This window comes from Coturnix japonica, chromosome 3, assembly GCF_001577835.2.
Source record: "Coturnix japonica isolate 7356 chromosome 3, Coturnix japonica 2.1, whole genome shotgun sequence".
Classification (NCBI taxonomy): Eukaryota; Metazoa; Chordata; class Aves; order Galliformes; family Phasianidae; genus Coturnix; species Coturnix japonica.
In genome coordinates this window covers 31,562,457-31,583,024 of record NC_029518.1, presented here as the reverse complement: position 1 = coordinate 31,583,024, position 20,568 = coordinate 31,562,457, and the positions used below count along the sequence as shown (strand labels likewise).

Genomic DNA, 20,568 nt, shown 5'->3' with positions numbered 1-20,568 from the left:
TGAATGGTACTAGTGCACAGAAATATGGCAATATACATTTACCATGACACTACGAGTGGGTGTGTGTGATATTATACCATCTCACAAACAACTTTGTGACATTTGTTAAAATGATAAGCTTCCAATGCTGTGTGTCTTAAAAACTGACCTACTCCACAGATTTCCTCCAGGAACCTCAGAGAATTGGAATTAAGAATCTAAATCGTATACCTTGATCTCAACAGATCTTAATATTGCATTACAGAAATAGAAGTGAAATAATAGCAACATACACCCATAATGAAAGCATTTACAATGAAGAACCTGAAGGCTACTACATGGGTATATAAATCAGATTTCTGTTTATTACAAGGAGATCATATCCTTGCACTCGAAAAGGTTGTAAATGTTAGAAGTTAATAAATGCTAACATAGAAGGCACTGCATGTGCCTCATTTGCCAACATGTGCTGAATAAAGATACAGTAATATAAAACAAAAATGAACTTAAGAAATTATACGTAAATAATAAACAATAAGAAAGACCAAAGAAATGAAACTAAAATAGATGGACTGTATTTATAAAGTCCTAAAGAATTCTCCATGGTTTTTGTATCATTAAAAGGCAATTTCTGAAAGACAGAGTACACATACAACTGATTTAAAATACATGTGTCTATTAACCTGCAGAGAACAAAATACCTTTTACAAGACACGGTCACAAACAAACAAAAATGCCAAGCACTCACCCAGACTCAAATAGGAAGCAGACATACAAGAACAGTCATCTAGACACATGCCAGGGAAAGCCTGGTGACATCTAGTAATGCCTTCAGGCTTTAAGGAATAAGGCAACCTCTAGCAGATAAGGTATAAACTTTTTCCATGAGCAGATTATCTTGTGACTGTCAAAAAAGCATAAGAAGACTTCCAGCAATTTCCTCCAAAGCAATGGCAGACACAGCCTGAACTCATCTGGGGACACTGAGAGGCCATGACCACAACATGTCCTACAAGGACACATGCATGACAACATGCAGTCCAAATGGGGGTACAAAGCTTGTTTATCTGCCTCTCCTTTTTCTTCCCCAGTAAATCCAATCCTGCTCCTAAGTGCCTGGTACATGTTATTAGCAGAAGCAAAATACAGTATGGCAATTTTGATGATCCCACAGTAATTAATGCATTCATATTCCTAATTTTCACTGTCTTTAAGGACTAGCAATAGGTATGCGATGAAAGGAAATGTATTATAGATCCTTCTTGTACATATAAGATTAAAAGAAATCATAAATATTAACACATTAACACATACTATTTACAACTGTGCCAAAACACACAGATTCGTTACATCACTGATATTTCCAAATAGAGGGTGAAATTTTGGAAAGTGTAAAACACAACAAATTATCTGAGTAAGTACATGTGACAAAACCAACTCCAATAATTCCAGTATTTTACAATTAATTAAACGCTTTATGAGTTTCAGCACATCATGAGCTATTTGCTGAAAAACTGCATGTGAAATCTGTGGCACTTGCCTTTAAATCACCATTTCTTCTGCCACAGAATAAAAGTATTCTGTGTTTTTCTAATACATGTTTTAGCACCGTTACCATCTCTCCTATTTGTACCATTAGTTATTCTTTTCTTTAGAAGCTATTAAAATACAAAGAAAAAAAATGGTGAGGCAGTGGTAGTTGCTTTTTACAAGTGAGCTGAGGTGTGGTTTGCACGTGTGATTTATAAAAGCACGCAATGGGAATATAAAGCATTTCATTCTCTGAGCGAGGCAAATCACATGCCCAACAGCTAAAACAAACCAGAGCTGGGGTTTTACCTAATTTATGCAGGGCTTTACCTAATAATAATAAAAAGTATGAGCAACCTTTTGCTGCATTCCCACAACAGCAACAAAACTGTGGTACAAAGAAAGAGCCAAATGTGATTTTTAACCTCTTTTTACATAAAATCATAAAAAAGCATAAAAGCTGGATTAACTGCCTCCTGAACCCGCATATCACCAGCCGGGTTCTCATCCCCAGCTGGCAAAACTGGCAACTCTTTATTTTTGTTTAAATACCTGGTTTACAGCCAGCCAGACAAGCAAGAGCATCAGAAGGCAAAAGGGAAGCAGCCTGGAAACAGTGTCAAGAAAGAAAAAAGCAGCTCCATTTATTGTAATATAAATGGAATAAAATTGTGTATTATGCATTCACGGAAAATAATTGTGTGCATTTAAAGTCATCTATGATTTCTATTCTTCCATGGTTTTAAGAAATCTAAGGATTTGCAGACTGAGAAATCAAGTCCAGATACTTCTGCCATCAAATCCATACAATTAGAGTGGGCACGAGAACTAATCTAAACATACTACCCTGGCATTACAGTCTTTTTCACACAGTTCTTGGATCTGAGACTAGCTTTTTGTAACACTTAACAAAGGTCATGAAAGATGAAGGCTTCAGGTCAATGCTGAATGAACGTGACACACAGTTGCACATTTTTATCTATGAGTAATTCAATCTTTTGTATATCATGAGGTGGATACCTGCTTTTAGAATGGCCTTAGGTTGTCATAGCCCTTGCTACCCTCTAGCATGTGTGAGGTATCCCTGTGCAAGTGGGACAGCTTAAGCACCTGGCCAGCCATAGCCACAGTGCAAATTCTGGTCTTATAGCCCCTGTGTACCACCCTTTAAAGCCACCTCACCTCCACTATATCCATCCATTCTGTCTCCTGTAAGGGAGACAAATCTGTCTTTAAGACAATGAACTGTCCTAACAACTCTGTCAGGTCACAGCAGGAAAGGCAGCAGGCCCACCAAAACCATCATAAAGGCACAAGCTCTTTGCTTTGGTGTTTGTTATAAAGCAATGTATTATTTTCTAGGGGTGTTAAACAGGAGGATTGCATGGGATTCAAACACCGCAGAAAGAGCAGCTACAGTAAGTACGTGTTCTAGTCAGGTGCACTTTCATACAGATGAAGTTCCACGCCTTCTTCCCCAAAATTAAAACTGTTAGATCCTTTGAGCATATGAAATCCCTTCTTTCATCTGCTTCTCGCACCACTGCCACATGGACTCAGGCTACCTCATCGAGATCTAGATGAAGTTTTAGGATATGAGAGCTCCAGTGTGATATGACTTCAGCATCTGGATAACATTACAGTCAGCCATTCACCCCTGTTTCACACCTCACATCACTACTGCACACAGATGATTTCCCAGTGTCATGTAAAGCTTGAGGTGGGTTCACAGTCTGGATGATACCATGGGTTATGAATAAAACCCGGGTATTTATCTCATTTTTACTACTTGAATGTGTCTCACTCCCTTTGTGTTTCAGGCTCTAGTTCAATGACTGGTGCTTCCAGAGGCTGTACTGACCTGAGACACATTCCTGTATCTTTTCCCTTGCCACAATTTCACTTGCCATGTCAAAGTTTTCCAACACTACATCAGAAAGAAAAGTTTCAGCCTGGGCTATCTGTAAGTCACTTTTGGACCTGAGTCACTACGCTGCCACGAGAGCAGCTGAAGCAGCACATGAGGAGGCAGAAGTAGAAAGCCCAGGGTAGGTGGTGTCAAACACTCCCAGTCACAGAAATAAATGCCTGCAGGACTCATCACAGAAGCTGTGTGGACTCTCCCTCCTGTGTATGCAGAGAGCTGCAATAGCCATCCTCACCTACTGGGAAGATGAAGGGCCCAATTCTCTTTCCAACCTGTATTTCTCCAAAGTACTCTGGCTACAAAAGGGCTCCGAAGTGGGTAAAATCAAATTGCTGTACTGAAACCATTTCATTTTTATGCTGCTCTAAAACTTACAGCTGCAATAAGAGGACAGAGTCTGCATTTATACGAATGCTTTTTTAAAAACCTGCACAAGTGCTGCTAAGATTTGTGTATTTCTAGTTTTAGATAAACATGCAAGAAGTAACATACAAACTTTCTAACAACCAAGAAACATTAGTCATGCATCTGCTTCCAGGCACATGCAGGTACTTTTGTACTTTTATGGATGTTTTAAAGGTTCTGGACAACAGTATCATTTTAGCTAAGGGAAAACTACTTATTTACTTCAGAAATTTCATTTGTATTGTGTTCAGAAGGCAACAAAAGCACAGCCCTCATTCTTATAAGCTAAAGCAGTACTATACAGTAATATAGAATCTGAAGAATTGCATGCCTGCAATTAAACAATACTGTTTAATTCACAGTAAAAAATTAGTGAAAACATATATTCTCTTCACATCTTCAGTAGCTACTGTAAAAAGTTTTCTGGGCTGCTGCAACTTGAAATACACCTGCAAACTGATCACTAAAAACTAATTCATTGCTGTAACTTCTGGACTCTAACTAAATGTAGACAAATACAAGAATAACTGTGTGAATGAAAGGCTTTGTACAACTCACTGTTGATCTTCTACAAATGGTTGTCAGCACTGGGTTTTATCTTTAAAATAACACTATCAGAATTCATTTTGGTACTTTGCGCTAGATAACCAAGGCAACTCACTGGAAAACCAGTAACATTTTTGACCTAGTTCTGGTTACTCCTAATATACTCTATACAGACTCTACGATAGGACATTAAAAACAAATAGCTTTCTCAATCAATAATTTTGTCAGAACAGATGGGAAAAGATTTAAACATCTAAACAAACCGTCTGCACACCTATGTTGTGATAGAAAACTGAGAACTTGGATACACCAATGTACTGCTAATTTAAGGGGAAAAAACTGTTTTCAATTAACTTTACGGTTCAGGTGGAGCGTATGTTACCTAAGCAGTTCTGGTAACCCTTCACACGTTTTTATTGCTACAGTTGTTGGTTTGCTAACAAATATTCATCCATACATTCAACAAAAGTTGAAAAGTATATTTGCTAAAACTTTCCACCAGTTGCGGTAGGTACTGAAGCAGAGTTTATGGCCCAACTCTATCAAACTACGGTTATAAACATTTCTTTACAGAAACAGAGTGTTTCTGTAAAGTGTTTTAACTTAATAAAATAAAGATATTTTAACACTGTCCCAAGTGTTAAAATATCCTTCCTACAGAAAGGTATGTTTGCCAAATATGATACACGTTTAGGAACCATCATAAAAGAATCTGCAGACACCCTCATCTCTCTATTCCCACTGTACTGGCACTACACTACACAATATGCATTAGCATCAAATGCAAGATGTAAGAAATAACAAATAATGACAATATTGTGATAATTTTTTTCTGGTTGCTTGTCATTCTTGATGAAAGCATTTTGATTTTTTACCCACAGAAAGCAGCGTTCATTCAGCTTTTGTTTATTGTTCACTGCTCTCAGAAAAACTGAAGGCTTATGCTGAGACAGAAATAATGTTTGTATTGATTAAATGAAAACTAATGGAAAAAATGTCAAGTGTGCTACTGAGAGTCTCTATAAGAATGGTCGTACTTTCTTGCTTCTCACTCTGTTTTACAGTTCTGGTTTGAATACAATGGTTTTATTTTTAGGCAAAGATGAGCTACTCTGTTTTCTAGTCTTTTGTTTGTTTTCTTATTTTTGCATATTTGTTACATCTTTCCCCCCTTGAGAAGTCTGATAGTGCATGTGGACAATTAGCTTTTGTGTCTGGTGAGATGAACCAGACTGTACAGAAATTCAAATTCCTGTTACGTTACTGTTTGTCTGGTTTCAGGAGAATGTCCACCTCTTGTGCTAACTTATCTGTTGTAGCAGCAGCTTCTCCATACGCATAACTAAGTGATGCTTTCGTAACCCCATCATTCGATCCTTATGCTGCTGGATACCTTCCCCTGTCCACATTCCACCACGTTCAGCCCAGGCCCTGCTGGCAATGCCAAGCGGACAAAAATGCTCCAATTGAAATTACTAGGTTTTGATGACTTAGGCATGTAACATGACACTGGTACACTAGAATATAGTAAAGTGATAACAATGAGAAAAAAAAAAAAAAGAAGTCATATTTGAATGAGATACAAGCATCTCAAATAAATTTATATATATATATATATGTCCATTTTCTTTCAGCATAAAAATTAATTTGGGATTTTACTGTAAAGAGGAAAATTTCTTATTATAAAAGCACAGAAATCAGAAGAGAAACTATTTTCAGGCTTTCTCCTCCCATTCCCTACTGGTCTTCACCCAGAAATAAAACATAGCCAAATACACAACAGACAGCTGTTCAGAAGCACACGCCAACACTGAACCACATTTCCACAGGTAAAATATATTCTATTGTGTCTCTAATAAGAAGCACATTATGCACGAAGTATCTTGGTAAACAGACAGTAAATAAACTTGAACTATCCTTTTGAAGCCAAAACAAAATTAGTGGAGCAGAATACAACAACATAACTACACTGTTTTGCTACTAAGTGAATTAAATGTATTTTAAGAAAAATGAGTACTGGTTATGAGAAGTTGAGTTTGGGCTTTTAAACAAAAGCTCATGACCAAAAGCACAGTGTTCCCCGCCACTATGAAGCAGCGTATCATGTTATAGCCAAAAACAAACATCAAAACAAAAAATATTTATAACTTCAGTGTCGGTAGAAAATAGTGACTAAAATATTTATCAAATACTGTTTAATTTATGGACTAAAATACATCTTATCAATAGAATTTTCTTTTTAGAGGAGCCTCCTTTCTGGAAGATGGGCATTTATGTTAAAACCCCATTAAACTAATGCAAGGCAATAAACAAATCTTCAGCCCTCAATGCTGACGGTAGGTCCTTGTATGATCCACACAGGAAACAACCACTCTTTTATTGTTTTTGTTATATCTTCTCTGCTTTCTCAGCTTTATATCTGTCCGTATGATCAAGAGGTAATTCCACCCATTACAAATTAGCTCTAGTTGTACAGCTGTCCCCAAGAAAATGATTACGTGCTTACATACATACAACACTACAAATACATGTTACAGAACAACTCTTCCAACAGCACTCTCTTGAGTATGGAAAACAGTTGATTTGAATACACTGTTTTAAAAATCAGACAGAACATAATTTCCACCTTTTCAAGACTCCAGCTGATAAAACATTATGTTCTATCCTTAGACAAAACAGCCTTGTACAATATACCCTCCTAAATTTGCTCTGAACTCTCATAGGTTCTGTTTCTTTCTACCACAAATTTTGAGGGTGCTGTGGGTTGGTTTTTTTTGCCATTTTTGTTGGGGGGGTAGATGGCGGGTGCTCTATTTTGTTCATTCTAACTTGGCGATCAAAGAATTTTTATTTTTACACTATTGCAGAAGTGCATTTTTCTAGGTTTCCAAAACCACCTTATTCAACCTTCCCCATCTGTCACCATCTGCTTCTTTTTAGCATGTACTTTTTGTGTGATCACATAAGCATGTGAAAAATAACTAACATTCAGATGATTGTCTGCTGGTACATTTGAGGACTGGGCATAATAAAAGTGAACTGCCAAAACGTACTTAACACTTCTAATTTTGTTGGGTCTTGCATGTAAGCTACATTTGATTTTCAAACTGTTTTACAGTTGGAAAGTTGATCAGGTACTCTAACAGTAAAACTGAGACTACATAATTAGCTCAGCACTAAAAAGATTATATTCAAAGACATGAACAAAACCCAGAAATATATCCACACGAGTTCACACATCCATCTTGACTGAGTCTGTCTGCACAACGTTGCCTGAGGCATAGGATAAGATGCTACAAGATGCCTGCTTCTGGACAGTCACAGCCTGTGTCTTCACTCTGCACTGCCAGAGGACAGGGAATAAAGGGCTCCCATAATTACAAGCATATATGAAACCTTGAGGAAATGCTGGAGGAGCAAAGAAACTAAAACAAGAGTAGAAATGCATGGAAATGCAATCCATTCTTTCCAACTCAGCAGATACTGCTTCTAGGTGCAAAGTAATTGGAAATTGCTATTGAGGCACAAGAGTCAGAGGGTGGAGGTATCTATTTCCAGAGCTCTATCACACTTCAGCACACCATCCACTTCTGCTTGCAAATGTCCTTCTTAATCGAGCTTTAATACTAAAAGAACCAAAAAAAAGTATGAAACCAGCGAAACAAACGTACCTCCCAGCCTCCAAATACACACTGACTTCATTCTACAAAAATTCCATATGTGAAATTATTTTGTCTTGTTAGAGACAGCACTACAGGCTTCAGGTCTTAAAATACAGTTGTACTAATACAGACAACTTGGTGTACTGTCTCTCTGTCCTCTCTTGAGAAGAGAATCAAGAGAAGTGAAGAAAATAAAAAGAATCCCGATATTAAGTGAAATGATCCCCTCCCTCAGATAAACCCAAAAAGCCACCAACCAGACAGCTGTTCACCAGAAGTAACCAAAGACAAATGAGAACTTGCTCTCTAGAGCATGAGGGAAGACAGAAGACAAAATAAAGTCTCCTCTTCACTGTTTCTCCTAGCAGCATTGTTCCAACTCTCACAGTTCCTACCGTTCTTACAGCCTTGTGAATGCAGTTGCCATCTAACAACATCTTAACAGCTGTTTTACCTTAACATATGCCACTTTCCACAAATTCTCTTCTTTCCTATTTTACATGCACTATCCAATAGTTCCAGACCTGAAAAACAATGGCACATACCTAACATTTATATAAAAGCTGTATAGAATTTCAACAAGCAAATCACTTAGATGCCTCAATTATCTTCAAATTCAAATAAAATGTAAAGGAAAAGGAGATAAATAGGCACAAGCCATAGCAAAAATAATTCCATCTTTCAGTACCCTTATGTTCCTAAACCAAAAACTCTGCATCCAGCTCCTCTCTATATTAATTCAATCATCAATTTCTACTGCCTTTCATCTCTGCAAAACACTTCATTACTTTCCATTAAAGGAAAATTAACAAAATAACATAATTGTCTTTTGTTAAGCACAGGTTTGCCTTCCTACCCACATCCACACTTCGTATCTGTATGGAAAACCTCTCATCTCTAAGCTGTGTTCTCTGGCACCTTAATCCACCTGGAAAATAAAATCAGATTCATTTTCTGAATTCCTTTGATCTCCCATTAACCTTTCTCATTACTCTCATCTTTACGCTATTGAAATATACCTCTCAATCAATTTCAAAAGTAAAGAAAAGGCGTCTCTGACTATTTTCTTTTGCACAGCATGCCCACCCAGAGGACCCGTCCCTCTTGTTTCATCAAATTCTCTGCAAACAAGCACATTTGTGCTTTTCCCCATGCCTGAAGGAGCTCCTCAGTAATATTCTTACTACTGCTTTTATCTGCATTACAGTCTGCCTTTAAAACACTGCTCTCCTATGACACCTGCAAAATATTAAAACACTGATTTTCGTCCTACTCTTACATGCTGTTTCGTAGTCGTTCCCTCTGTGCCTATATCCATTAGATTCAATACATATCAGACAAGTGATGTGGCAGATCACCATATTCTCACTCCAAAAATTTATCAGCCTACCTCTGGCAAATATCCTGAGCCAATATAAGCAAGCACCGTAAGAATGAAATAAATGAACAGCTGCATGAGTGTACAGACAAATGTATAGCTGCCTCTACTACAGCATTTTGTAACCTATATGCACTACAACATCCAAGAAAAATTCAAATTCAGTTCCTGTAGCACAACTGAAAAGTTTCTTACTGTGACAAATTAGAGTGATCTGAATGGTGCCAGCAGAAGAAAAAAAAAAAAAGGCCAACCAAGCATTACATAACATATAGCATAACATTTCTTTCATCTGCACTGGTAAGCTATAAAACACACAAATCTTCTCATGCCTATCAACAAAGTTATGAATCTATTCTGGTTTTATTTGTTATCATACAGCCATAAGTGGCTGCAAACTGCATAAGTGATATTGCAGTGGCCTTACTGTAATATTATTAAATAAAAGACTACTCTTCTTAAAGGAATGCCATCATATAAGGACTTGAACTGAAATACAGAGTCTGAACAGTGTAATGTCATAGAAGGAATTATCCTCATAAATAAATAATCTGAGCTAAAGGAAATTTTATTTCTTTGCCCAAGCAGCATCATTTCTCACATATTCTGCCAAAGAAAGTAGATTATAGAGGTGTGTATCTTTATTAGTATGTGTCTGACCCCTGACAATGAGCTGCAAACTATCAAAATCCAAACCGCTCTTAAGTATCTTACAGGTGCATTTACAAGTACGAACACTTTCTCAGTTTTCTCTTTTTCTTCATTAAGCATGTGATACTGTTCAGAAAAGCAATGGTAAGACAACTGAAGTCCAGCTCTAACATTAAGTTCTCATGATCTGCAATTAGCCAGAAGTCTGTACGTCTTTGCCATCTAGTAATGATTTCCATGATCTGAATTACGTGAAGTGAATTTTCCATGTTCATTCCCTGTCACACACACATGAAAATACTGGAGCACCCTGTTTCCCTGTATCAGTCAGCTGTCCCAGGTACGAAAATAGACACAATGTGATCAAACACTACTGTAACAGCAGAGAATACTAAAGGAAAGGCTGGGTGTTTTTCTCCTAATAGCATTCATTTACTGCTAACACTATCCTTTTCAATTAGAACTTGTAAATAAAGGCCTTGCTATCTCAGTAACTTGAACTCTGTCTAGGTTCCTTGCCCTAAAGCCTTTATTTCTGAGGTAAAAGGGAATGAGTTCTGTGCTTGTCAGGGTTAATGAGAGGTCATTTTCACTCCCAATAAGTTTGTACAGCGTAGGTCTCCAAAAACACTCATAATGGGAGGTGAAGAAGAGTGGTACACCTATAGAACAGAAAGGCAAATTGGACCAATTAACTTGTGGAAAGTGTCTAAAACACAGGATGATCCATTGCCAAGTTTGAGGGAAGAGAGTTAATGTTTCCAAAACTGAAATTCAATATTCCCAGAAGGGTAGGAGGGTGAAGAGCCATGTTAAATCAGAGACTCTTTATCCCCTTCCTTTAAACTAGGGCACACTCCTCTTCAAAGAACATTTTGAACAGAATTTTACTGGTGGTACTGAGCAGCTGCAAGAGGTGGAGGATCCTCTGATGTATGTGTCTTGGAAAGAAAAGCTGGACTAAAGGACATAAAACTTGAACATAGGAAGTTCCATACTAACATGCAAATTAACTTCTTTAAGGTAAGGCTGCCCAGAGAGGTGGTGGAGTCTCCTTCTTTGGAGATATTCAAGACCCGTATGGACGCCTACCTGCGTGACCTGTTATAGGGTACCTGCTTTAACTGGGAAGTTGGACTAAATGATCTCTTGAAGACCCTTCCTGACACTGCGATTCTGTGATACTGTGAAGTTATTTCAGTTGCCTAGAAAGTTGTCTCAGTATTAAGTGTGTGATAATGCATCCATTCATGATCCCTGACCCTGAATACAGGCAAAAATGGAAATACTGGCTAATTCAGGTTCCTTCCATTAAGTAATAATGCTCTTTCTCATGTTAGTATTAAGAGTCGCATTTGGGAATGCAGAGGGAGAGGAACCACAGCCAGTTCTGCTGACTGAAGCCAAAGAGGATAAAAACACAGTGTTGAGCATGCTTCCCTGGCTTTTGTTTTGTTTTGTTTTGTTTTTTCCCTCTCTATCTTTCTCTGTAAGAATCAATGGCAGAGCATTGATATCAGAGCAGATCATTTGACTGACTTGAGTTTACACAGTAGACTCCACACTGGCCAAATCAGAGTTGTGAAGGGAAACAAAACAACATTCTTATGTCCATCCTTCTGGCAGTTTTTAGAAGTGTAATGTTTTACACTCTGAGCAGTGGCTATCTTAAAGACAGAGCTGAATATTCTGGGGTGGCATTTCAACACACATTCAGAAAACAGCTAGCTCTTGCTGCCTACCTCAGCCAGTTCTGAGGTTGACACACTCAACCGCCCAGCAGAAATATCTAGAATTTCAACTCCCTGCATCTGGAGAGTTCAGATAACTCCCAGCTAACTCAGTTCCTTGCTCCTGTCCAGGAAAATTACACAAATTCAGTTACGCAAATCAGTTCAGTAGAATCATATATTCCATGTGACAGGCAGATTGAAGATTATTTCTGAAGAAATTATTGAAAGATAAAAGTTTTATCATAGAAAAGCAAACATGAGAAGGAAAAATACATATTAAAGGTGTTATTAAATACTAAAAAGCATAGCATTATTATACATACTATCACTAAAAAGCAAGAGCAGTAGCATATAGAATTATGAACTACAACTGTGTAGTATTAATTAGGCAGACTGTCAGTTCTTGACCACAATGAGCAGTTGTTCATCATACAAACACTGCAGTCTAAAATTAAACGAAAAGTAAACATTTTATACCATGTTACAAGAGTATATTCTAGATCATACCTCAGGTGCCAGGTATTCTGGAGTACCACAGAATGTTTTCATTGTTGCTGCATCTGTGATTCCTTCTTTGCAAAGTCCAAAGTCTGTAATCTTTATATGTCCATCTTTATCCAACATTAGATTTTCTAACTGTGCATTGGGGGACAAAAACATTCCCTTAGTACTTCTGAATAGGACAGGCTGCTGCACTACATCAATTTTTAAAATTTTAACAAAAAACTGTGACCTATCATTCCTTGACCAGAAAGCTGCACGTATTTGCAATATGTCACAGTATTCCACGTTATTAAAACAGATTCTGCTACCAATTCTTCTGCTCCAGTAAAACTTGCCTACCACAGCTTTCTTCTCTTCAGTTCCCACACAAGAGAGTCCATGAATAAACTCCATAGCTACACGCAAATAACATGACTATGTTAAAAATTTGGGCTTTTCACAAAGCCAAAATGATTTCATCATAGAAATTTGAGGTTCTTCCCATGTAAGTTTGCAAAAGTTCCCGTTGAAAGCAGGATTATTTTCCAAACAATATGCCTGCACTGTGTCACAGAGTATCTTCAGCACAACTTAAAAGGAGCTTCAGGTAACAGAGCGGGTAACACAACTGTATACAAAAGCCAATCAAAGACAAACTGCATTCCAGCATTATCTATTTTTCCTGGTATATGAAAGATAAAATAATTTTAAAACTAAGGCTGAAATTCTTCTATTAAGGTATGCTAAACTACTTAAAATATTCTCATAACAAAGATGAACATATTTCTTTGGTGAAATATGCAGAATACCATCACATTTTCCCAATTCCCCATTTCCCGTATTTGGAGACACTAACTATTGGAGATTTGTCTGGAAATATGAGCAAAGTTGTCATTAAAAGGGAGAAATAAAAAGGATCAGAGGTTTAAATCTCCTTCATCTAGCATCATTAAGGGACGTTTTTCTGATCAATGTACCTACAGATTACTGGTTTCTTCAGCAAACAGAGAACTTCACACTGAACACAGATTTTTTTTTCCATTAGCTCTGAATAGTGCAACTTTATAATTACTTTGTGCTTGTCCCAACAGTCACTGCAAAAATAAATATTTTGATTACTTTTTTTTTCTTTTTTTTCTTTTACCTTGAGATCACGGTACACAATCTTCCCAGAATGCAGATAGTCCAGAGCTGAGACAATTTCTGCACCATAGAAGCGTGTGCGGTCCTCTGAGAACACCCGCTCTCTCGACAAATGGAAAAACAGCTGCGGGGTAAACAGCAGGGACAGGATTGTAATAATTACTGATTTAGTGGGGGAAATTAACACAAACATAAAACACCTCTCATCACCATATTGTGATGATAGATAGTATACTCTCAGTGGACACTCAGCACTCTTAGACAGCAGCTGGCTTATCTTTTCCAGGTTTCCAAAGGGAGAAAGCGAGCTGTTAAATCAGCGTTTTAATCAATATACCAATCTTGTTTAAGGCATTCTGTTTGCTACTCATTTAACCTTCAGTTACCAGAGGAAAGGAAAAAAAAGTACGCAGCAGCAGCATACTGCACTTCTCCCTCCACCTCTTCCTCATAGTTTTATTTTAAGCCACTCAGAATCATTAAAACACCAAGAGGCTGACTCCACCTCAAGTCTTCAGTAAGTTAGTAACTTCCCTTTGCACTGAAAAGACATCCAGCTTTTGAGCAGAGTTTGAACAGGTAAACTGGCATTTTACACAAACAGCAAATTCATAAGGCTAATGATATTACAGTCATTATAAAAAAGCAAACAGACAGCTGCTTAGGGCTTATAAAAGAAAGGAACCTATGCGTTTTCTCTTTGCAAAATTTCTTTGGTGTTTTTTAATCTCTTTTTCAATACTTCAGAATTAACACTAATTTGCAGACAACTCTTTAATTGAAATCTTTCAGAGAAAAATATTAATCATTATGTATCACCAGAAATTTCACCTGCAATGCAAAAGCATAAGGTGAAGCTAGAGTTCTGCAGGGTTATCAGTGTCTTATCAGATAAAATATCACCCACAGAACCAAAGCAAGACACATACACATATCCAGAATTTGGCTGTATAATTCAAAGTCACACTAAATTGATAGCTTTCCTTACTATGTTAAGAATGCTTGGGAAACACTTTAAATCAAGATTAGTTATCTACTATAGGCCAAACAGGTGTTCTAACCATCCTTCAAGTTATGATGGTTTCGAGTTTACCACAAAAGCTAATGATCAAAAAAACATAAATAAAGCATGATTTTATACATTACATTAAATATAGAGGGTATTTTTTATCTGAAACTGCTCTGAAAGTAATGCCTCCTGCTTTATTATGCTGACCGCTGAGGTTAGAGGTGGACATTGGAGGTATGGCAGTAGAGACTGACCTTTCCTGCCAATATTCCATTACATTTTGTTGCTGTGTGACAGATGGCAGCAGAGGGGCAGTCTGACAAACAGTCATCTGACATGGAAGTGCGTAGGAAACACAGGTGTGGAATTGAATTACTCCATGCGAAAAAAATTGCAAATATTGACATTCACTGACGCTTGTTGAACATTTATGGAGACCAAACAGTGGATATGAGCACAGGGAGGAGGTGGGTGGTGACAGTAACATGAAAGTCAAGCCACATTCTGCTGCACCACAAAATGAAGAGCATCTTAATCAGCTCATCCATGTGAATCAGTGGATTACAACCAGAGAACTGTATACAGAGCTGAATATCAGCTTCAATGCATTGGAAACAATGGTGGCAACACTGGAATATCACAAAGTTTGCACCAGTTGGGTCACATGAATGCTCACAAAGGAACAGAAAGAAAACTGTGCATATGTGTTTGTCAGGACCTATTGAACCAATACAAGGCTGAAGGTGACTGCATCAGTATTAGTGATAAGATGCTATGTCACCACTCCGAGCTTGAGTCAAAATGGCAGCCAACGGAGTGGTAAGAAAAAGTTAAAGATGCAGCCCTTAGCAGGTAAAGTCTTGTGCAGTGTCTTTTGTGATAGGAAAGAGGTGACCCTTCTGCATTTCCTGGATCCTGGACAAACCATCAATTTTGATCACTACACCACGACACTGACCTACCACACTGCCAGTTTTGTCTGCACTGACCCACCATACCCTATATATAGTCTGGATATGGAGCCTTCTGACTTCCATCCACTTGGGCTGATGAAAGACAGACTGCATGAGCAACATTTTCATAACCATTATGCCATTATAACACCCGTGAAACAGTGGGTCACCTCTGCTGGTACAGATTTTTATAAGCACAACATGCAGGTTCTTCATCGCTAGTGAAAATGCATAGCTATCGGTAGTGACTATGCTGAAAAATAACAACTGGTTAAAAAACTAGCAATTGTTCTGGATTTGCCAAGGAGACTATGAGTTCCTGGGTAACTTTATTTTAATGGTATATACAACCAGAATTCCTAAGATCAAGGCAGAATTCTAACCAGTGTGTTCAGAATGTACTAAAAGCTTCAAATCCCCTTTCACCAGTAACTCAGGAAGCTGACACATGCAACTGATAAGGAAATTAAATGTTTCCCATACATACTCAAAAACAACAACAAAAAACAAACAAAAGCTAACAAAACTGGCTTTTTTCAACTTTATCCTGGCTCAGAAAGAACTAATTTTCAAGCAAAAGTCAGCTTAAGTAGACGAAAGTCAGTTGGAGTTCTCCTCCTGAGTGAAGAGCCAAGTTACTCTTCCTGAGTTATTTATTCACTGGAATTGCCCTGCTGTTCCCACTGCAACCACTGTACCCTCAGACTGCAGCTAGAACAATATGCAAAACCAAAGTCAAAGCTCCCCTGCAGGTGGAGGTGGATCAACCTCTGCTTCCCATGCATATGGCCTGTTGGCATAAGCACACAAACGTTCAAAGCAGACTCTTCTGTGAATCACAAACCCTGGAGAAAACACTTTAAGACACACACATGCAGTCTGACGTCTGCACCCACTAGTTGTGACTAACCATGTGTGAAACAGTGGGAATCTGGGGCCTTACTTTTCTAGCCGGTAGAGTGGGCAGAATGTCTGATGGTAAATATGGACTATTTTCTAAGTAAAACATTATCATTTTAATGCAGTTGCTTGTCACAAGCATTCTTCATACTACTTTAACACCTAGAACAGTTATCAAACCATATATGCTAGCGTTCAATAAAGAAAGTATATTTAGATATAAAAATGCATGTTAAATGTAAATTCATACAATGAGGTAAATGTTAAAAATGTTACAACTTTGAAAATTATAATAGAAAAATCTAATTCCACAAAGTTACAGCAGCATTTTCAGCTAATCATTTAGTTTACTATTTCAGAATAATTAGGCCACAAGGCTCTACTCACAACTGACATAACATGAAGTCTGGATTTATTATGTCTGGGAAGGAAAAGAACAAATCTAATGGCAGGTTACAAAAAAGCTTCCAGTATTTGCACTATTTATTGATTCGCAGTTATTAAACTGGGAGAGAGTCACAATTGCAATAGAAATAGTTTTGGCACAAAGAAAGCCATTTTGCACATAATTTTATGATAGCATACATGAGGGTGCTATAGTTACTGTGAGGATTGTAACTATAAATTTCCTGGTATGTCTTTATTTAAAAACTGAACAACAATGTTGCCATGGTGGGTTTTTTCCTAATAAGAAATGATAATGGAAAAATCTTTACAGATAATAACTAAAGTCAAATACGAAAGCATACTCAATTGCAGAGTCAAGAATTCCAAATACATGTAAACCCCAACCTTACATGAATCAATATATTCAACTCCTACATGTTTGTGATCTACTGAGCATGTTGAATGTTCTTGCTATTGCACATTAGGTTTGCTCAGCTCTGCAGTTAAGCATAGCTTATTTATTTATTTATTTATTTATTTTGGAAGAGCAACAACAACTGGGAAATTTAAAACTATTTGTTTATTGTTTCTGACTATAGAGCACTTCTGAGCAAGTTCTAAGGCCAGAGAACTACAGGGCTCCTGTTCTGTACAGTATGAACTTTAGGCCAAGGAAAACTCTTACGTAGAGTTCAAGAAAAGAAAATAGGACATAATACGAGATAAAAATAACAAAGACCATGATGATGTTCAGTAATTTTTCATTAGCCTGTAAATCACCTTTTTCTTCTAGACTGTAATAGCACTTGCTCAATTACACCAAAACATTTGGTTCTCTCTCATCTAATGAATTTAAGTAAGAGCTGTAGAAAATAAATGCCAAGTAGAACAGATTCAGAATTCTGGTGTAGAGCAATCATCTGAACAAATTCTAGTGTCTAATTTTATTACACAGATAATTACCAATTAAGTTAGTTACAAAGTATAGAATTTTAGATTATGCTGAAAGTGCAAAGCATGAAAGTTAATCAACTTACTAATCAACTGAATCAGTGTATTCTGCAGAGTAATGCCTGTGATAGATTTCACTCCTAAAGCTTTCCATCCTTTAATGCAAAATACCAGGAAAAAAAAAAAAAAGGGGCAACATACACTCTGAACGTATTCCCCAACACCAGAGCTGTTCTTACTACGTTTTTTTTTATACCATAGTTTATACAACGGTGCATTCAAGGAGCCAGGAGGACATTATAACACACTACTAACTTTCTGTAATCACAGGGTTCTCAAGATAATATGGGTTATAAATGAAAAAATAGGTGAATCCATGTAAGCAGGAAAAGCATTAATACAACCTTGCATTTATTTTTTTTTTCAAACAGTTGATAAGACAGGAGCAGCGACAAGTGAAGAAAAATGAAGGTCTTGTTAAAGTAGGCGCTTGTCTGTAAGTACTGGCAGTTCCACTTGTCTAAAAATATTTACATTAATATTATGTATTTTCAGTCAAAATCAAGGACATAGTTTATCATACAATACTGCATATAGTTGGTTACTGTGAATTCATAAAATAGACCTGAAAACTGAGTTTGTTCATCTCAACTAAGCCAGATGAATCTTTTCATTAAAATGAAATATCAGTGTTTTGGTGCTACTTTAATGTAATTCCTTCATGGTAACAAACGTGAAGAAGTCAGCATAATGCCAGAAGCAGCATTCAAGCACTCTACTATAGCATAATTTATGATCAATAGACATTGTTAAACACTAACAAAAAAGTGAACATTCCAGTCCACATCAAAGACTTCAAGATTGTGTCCCTAAGAAACAGAAGATGTATAAAAAAGCTGCCAGTATAAAAAAATGCACTCAATATTTCTGTCTGAATTATCTACTTTTAAAAAATCTTCTAATATCTAATATCTTTTATAAATATAGTTACAGAAAATACTACTTTAAAAGTGAAGTTCAAAGAAAATTAGGCACATTTATATTTTGTACACTGTAATAAAAAGCATACACATAGACCAGTAAAATTGAAGCAGTTACTTTTTCTTCATAAAGGCCTTCCTTATTAACTGAGCCTAACTGATCAGAAGTTAGGCAGGAAACGTAAGGCTAAGATAAACTGTTTAACAGGGTTAAATTTAACAGGGTTCTAGGTTTTTAATTGAAACAGAAATCCTTAGTTAGTATATTTTTAATACAATTTCTTTTCCTCCAGAATGAAATTCAGGGACTCCTTTTACTGTTTTCCTTCCTAATTATAGGAAGAGGAACTGAAGATTCCTAGTACTGACTACGCTTTTTTTTATTAATGAAATAGGGCAAAATTCTGAATTGTGGCATTATCTTGCTTTCACCTGGTCAGAGTCAAGGATACTGACAGAAATTTCAAGAACTCCTTCATTCAGAGATCTGTTTGGGTAACTCACTCCTGAACGATATAATCCAAGAAAATTCTCAAGCACTTGACTAAGGCACGATTAATTAAGAAGCAAACTTTAATCTAAAAGAAATTTGAACAGAAACACAACTGAATTTAGTACCATTCTGGGGAGAAACAAAAGCAACATGGTACTGTTACAGACCATTTCCCACTGGAAAGATATAACTAGAAGTTATTTTCAACATCTTCAATAGTTAGAAACCATTGAAAACACAGAGAAAGCAGTAGAGGAAAACAACAGAAGACCAAAGTCTGTGTGCAGTATAGAAGACAGGCTTCTGAACAGCTAAAATGCTAGCTAAGCCTAGTATGACTTACTCTGATTGAACAAGGTTATTCTTATAAACACAAAATTCAACTTTTTAGCAGTGACTGAAGTCTAACATTTACATCAAAATTAGGTAAAACTAAATATTTCTTATTAAAAAGGGTGCCTTGATTATTCCAGGTCTTAAAAGAGAAGCACTTAATAATAAAGCAAAAGTTCTTCAAGGAAAACAGTCTCAGGGCATTACTTCCCAATATGGTGAAAATCTGTGCTTAGCTTAACTGAAATAGGCAACTACCAGAAAGAACCAGAAACAGTAACAAACAACAGCATCATACCTGGAAAAAAGCAACCCATTCTTGGCAAAGTATACTACAATCATTCAAATCCCATTAAGCAAAAGCAGGTTGTGAGAAAGAAACACATTTGCAGCAGTTGCCACAAAGGCACACCACCCAACACAGGAGATGCAAGATATATGCTTAACCAAAACAGAGCATTAGAATATCTTCAATCGTAACACAGGAGTCAAAAATGTTCCTGGTGGGCTCTCTTCTGCATTCACATAGGACAGAAAGACAGATTTCAAGAAAGCAAGCATCTAAAGCATACTTTCAAAGTATGAGATTACAAAATGGTCCTGTACAGAGAAGACTCAGAAGAATTAGCTGGTTTAGAAGAAACCATTTCAAAAACTCTTTGTAAATAGCACTCACTTAATATTTCTGATATAAGTTTAAAGCCAAATAAGCCAGTTGAGTATTCCAGAGAAGACTGTTACACCATTACCACTAAAGGACATTCTGTGAATAATTCTACTAGCCAAAATTGCTTCATTATCTGCAAAGGATTAATAAATACAAAGTTAATCCATTCTCTTGTATGAGAACCCCGTACCACCACCATGTTCAATGGTATAGGGTGACCATACATGAGTTAAAATGAAAACGAGCTTCATATTAGGCCCAGAGCAAGGAATGCAATACAGGCACCCCTGTGGTGATCAGGCATGATGATTATGGTGGAGAACAGTTTTATTGTAGCAGAATGCAGCAAAAAGATCATGCAAAATAGGACATCATGTTGCAACAGTTCCTCAATGCCGAGATAGTTTTCTAATAAAAAAAGCATGAGGAAAACACTGAGACCTTTAATACCACTAGGA

At 36.9% G+C, this 20,568-nt stretch overlaps 1 protein-coding gene across 4 annotated transcripts in view; it reads right to left on the bottom strand.

Moving 5' to 3' along the window:
- Positions 1–20,568, bottom strand: part of AKT3 (AKT serine/threonine kinase 3) — a 137,089-nt gene that overhangs the window by 17,402 nt on the left and 99,119 nt on the right. For all 4 annotated transcript variants that reach the window (XM_015857621.1, XM_015857620.1, XM_015857622.2 and 1 more), the window contains 2 exons: positions 13,439–13,561; positions 12,319–12,447 (listed from right to left, as the gene is read on the bottom strand). In XM_015857621.1, coding sequence (XP_015713107.1) covers positions 12,319–12,447; positions 13,439–13,561 — 252 coding nt within the window. The remainder of the gene's footprint in view (positions 1–12,318; positions 12,448–13,438; positions 13,562–20,568) is intronic.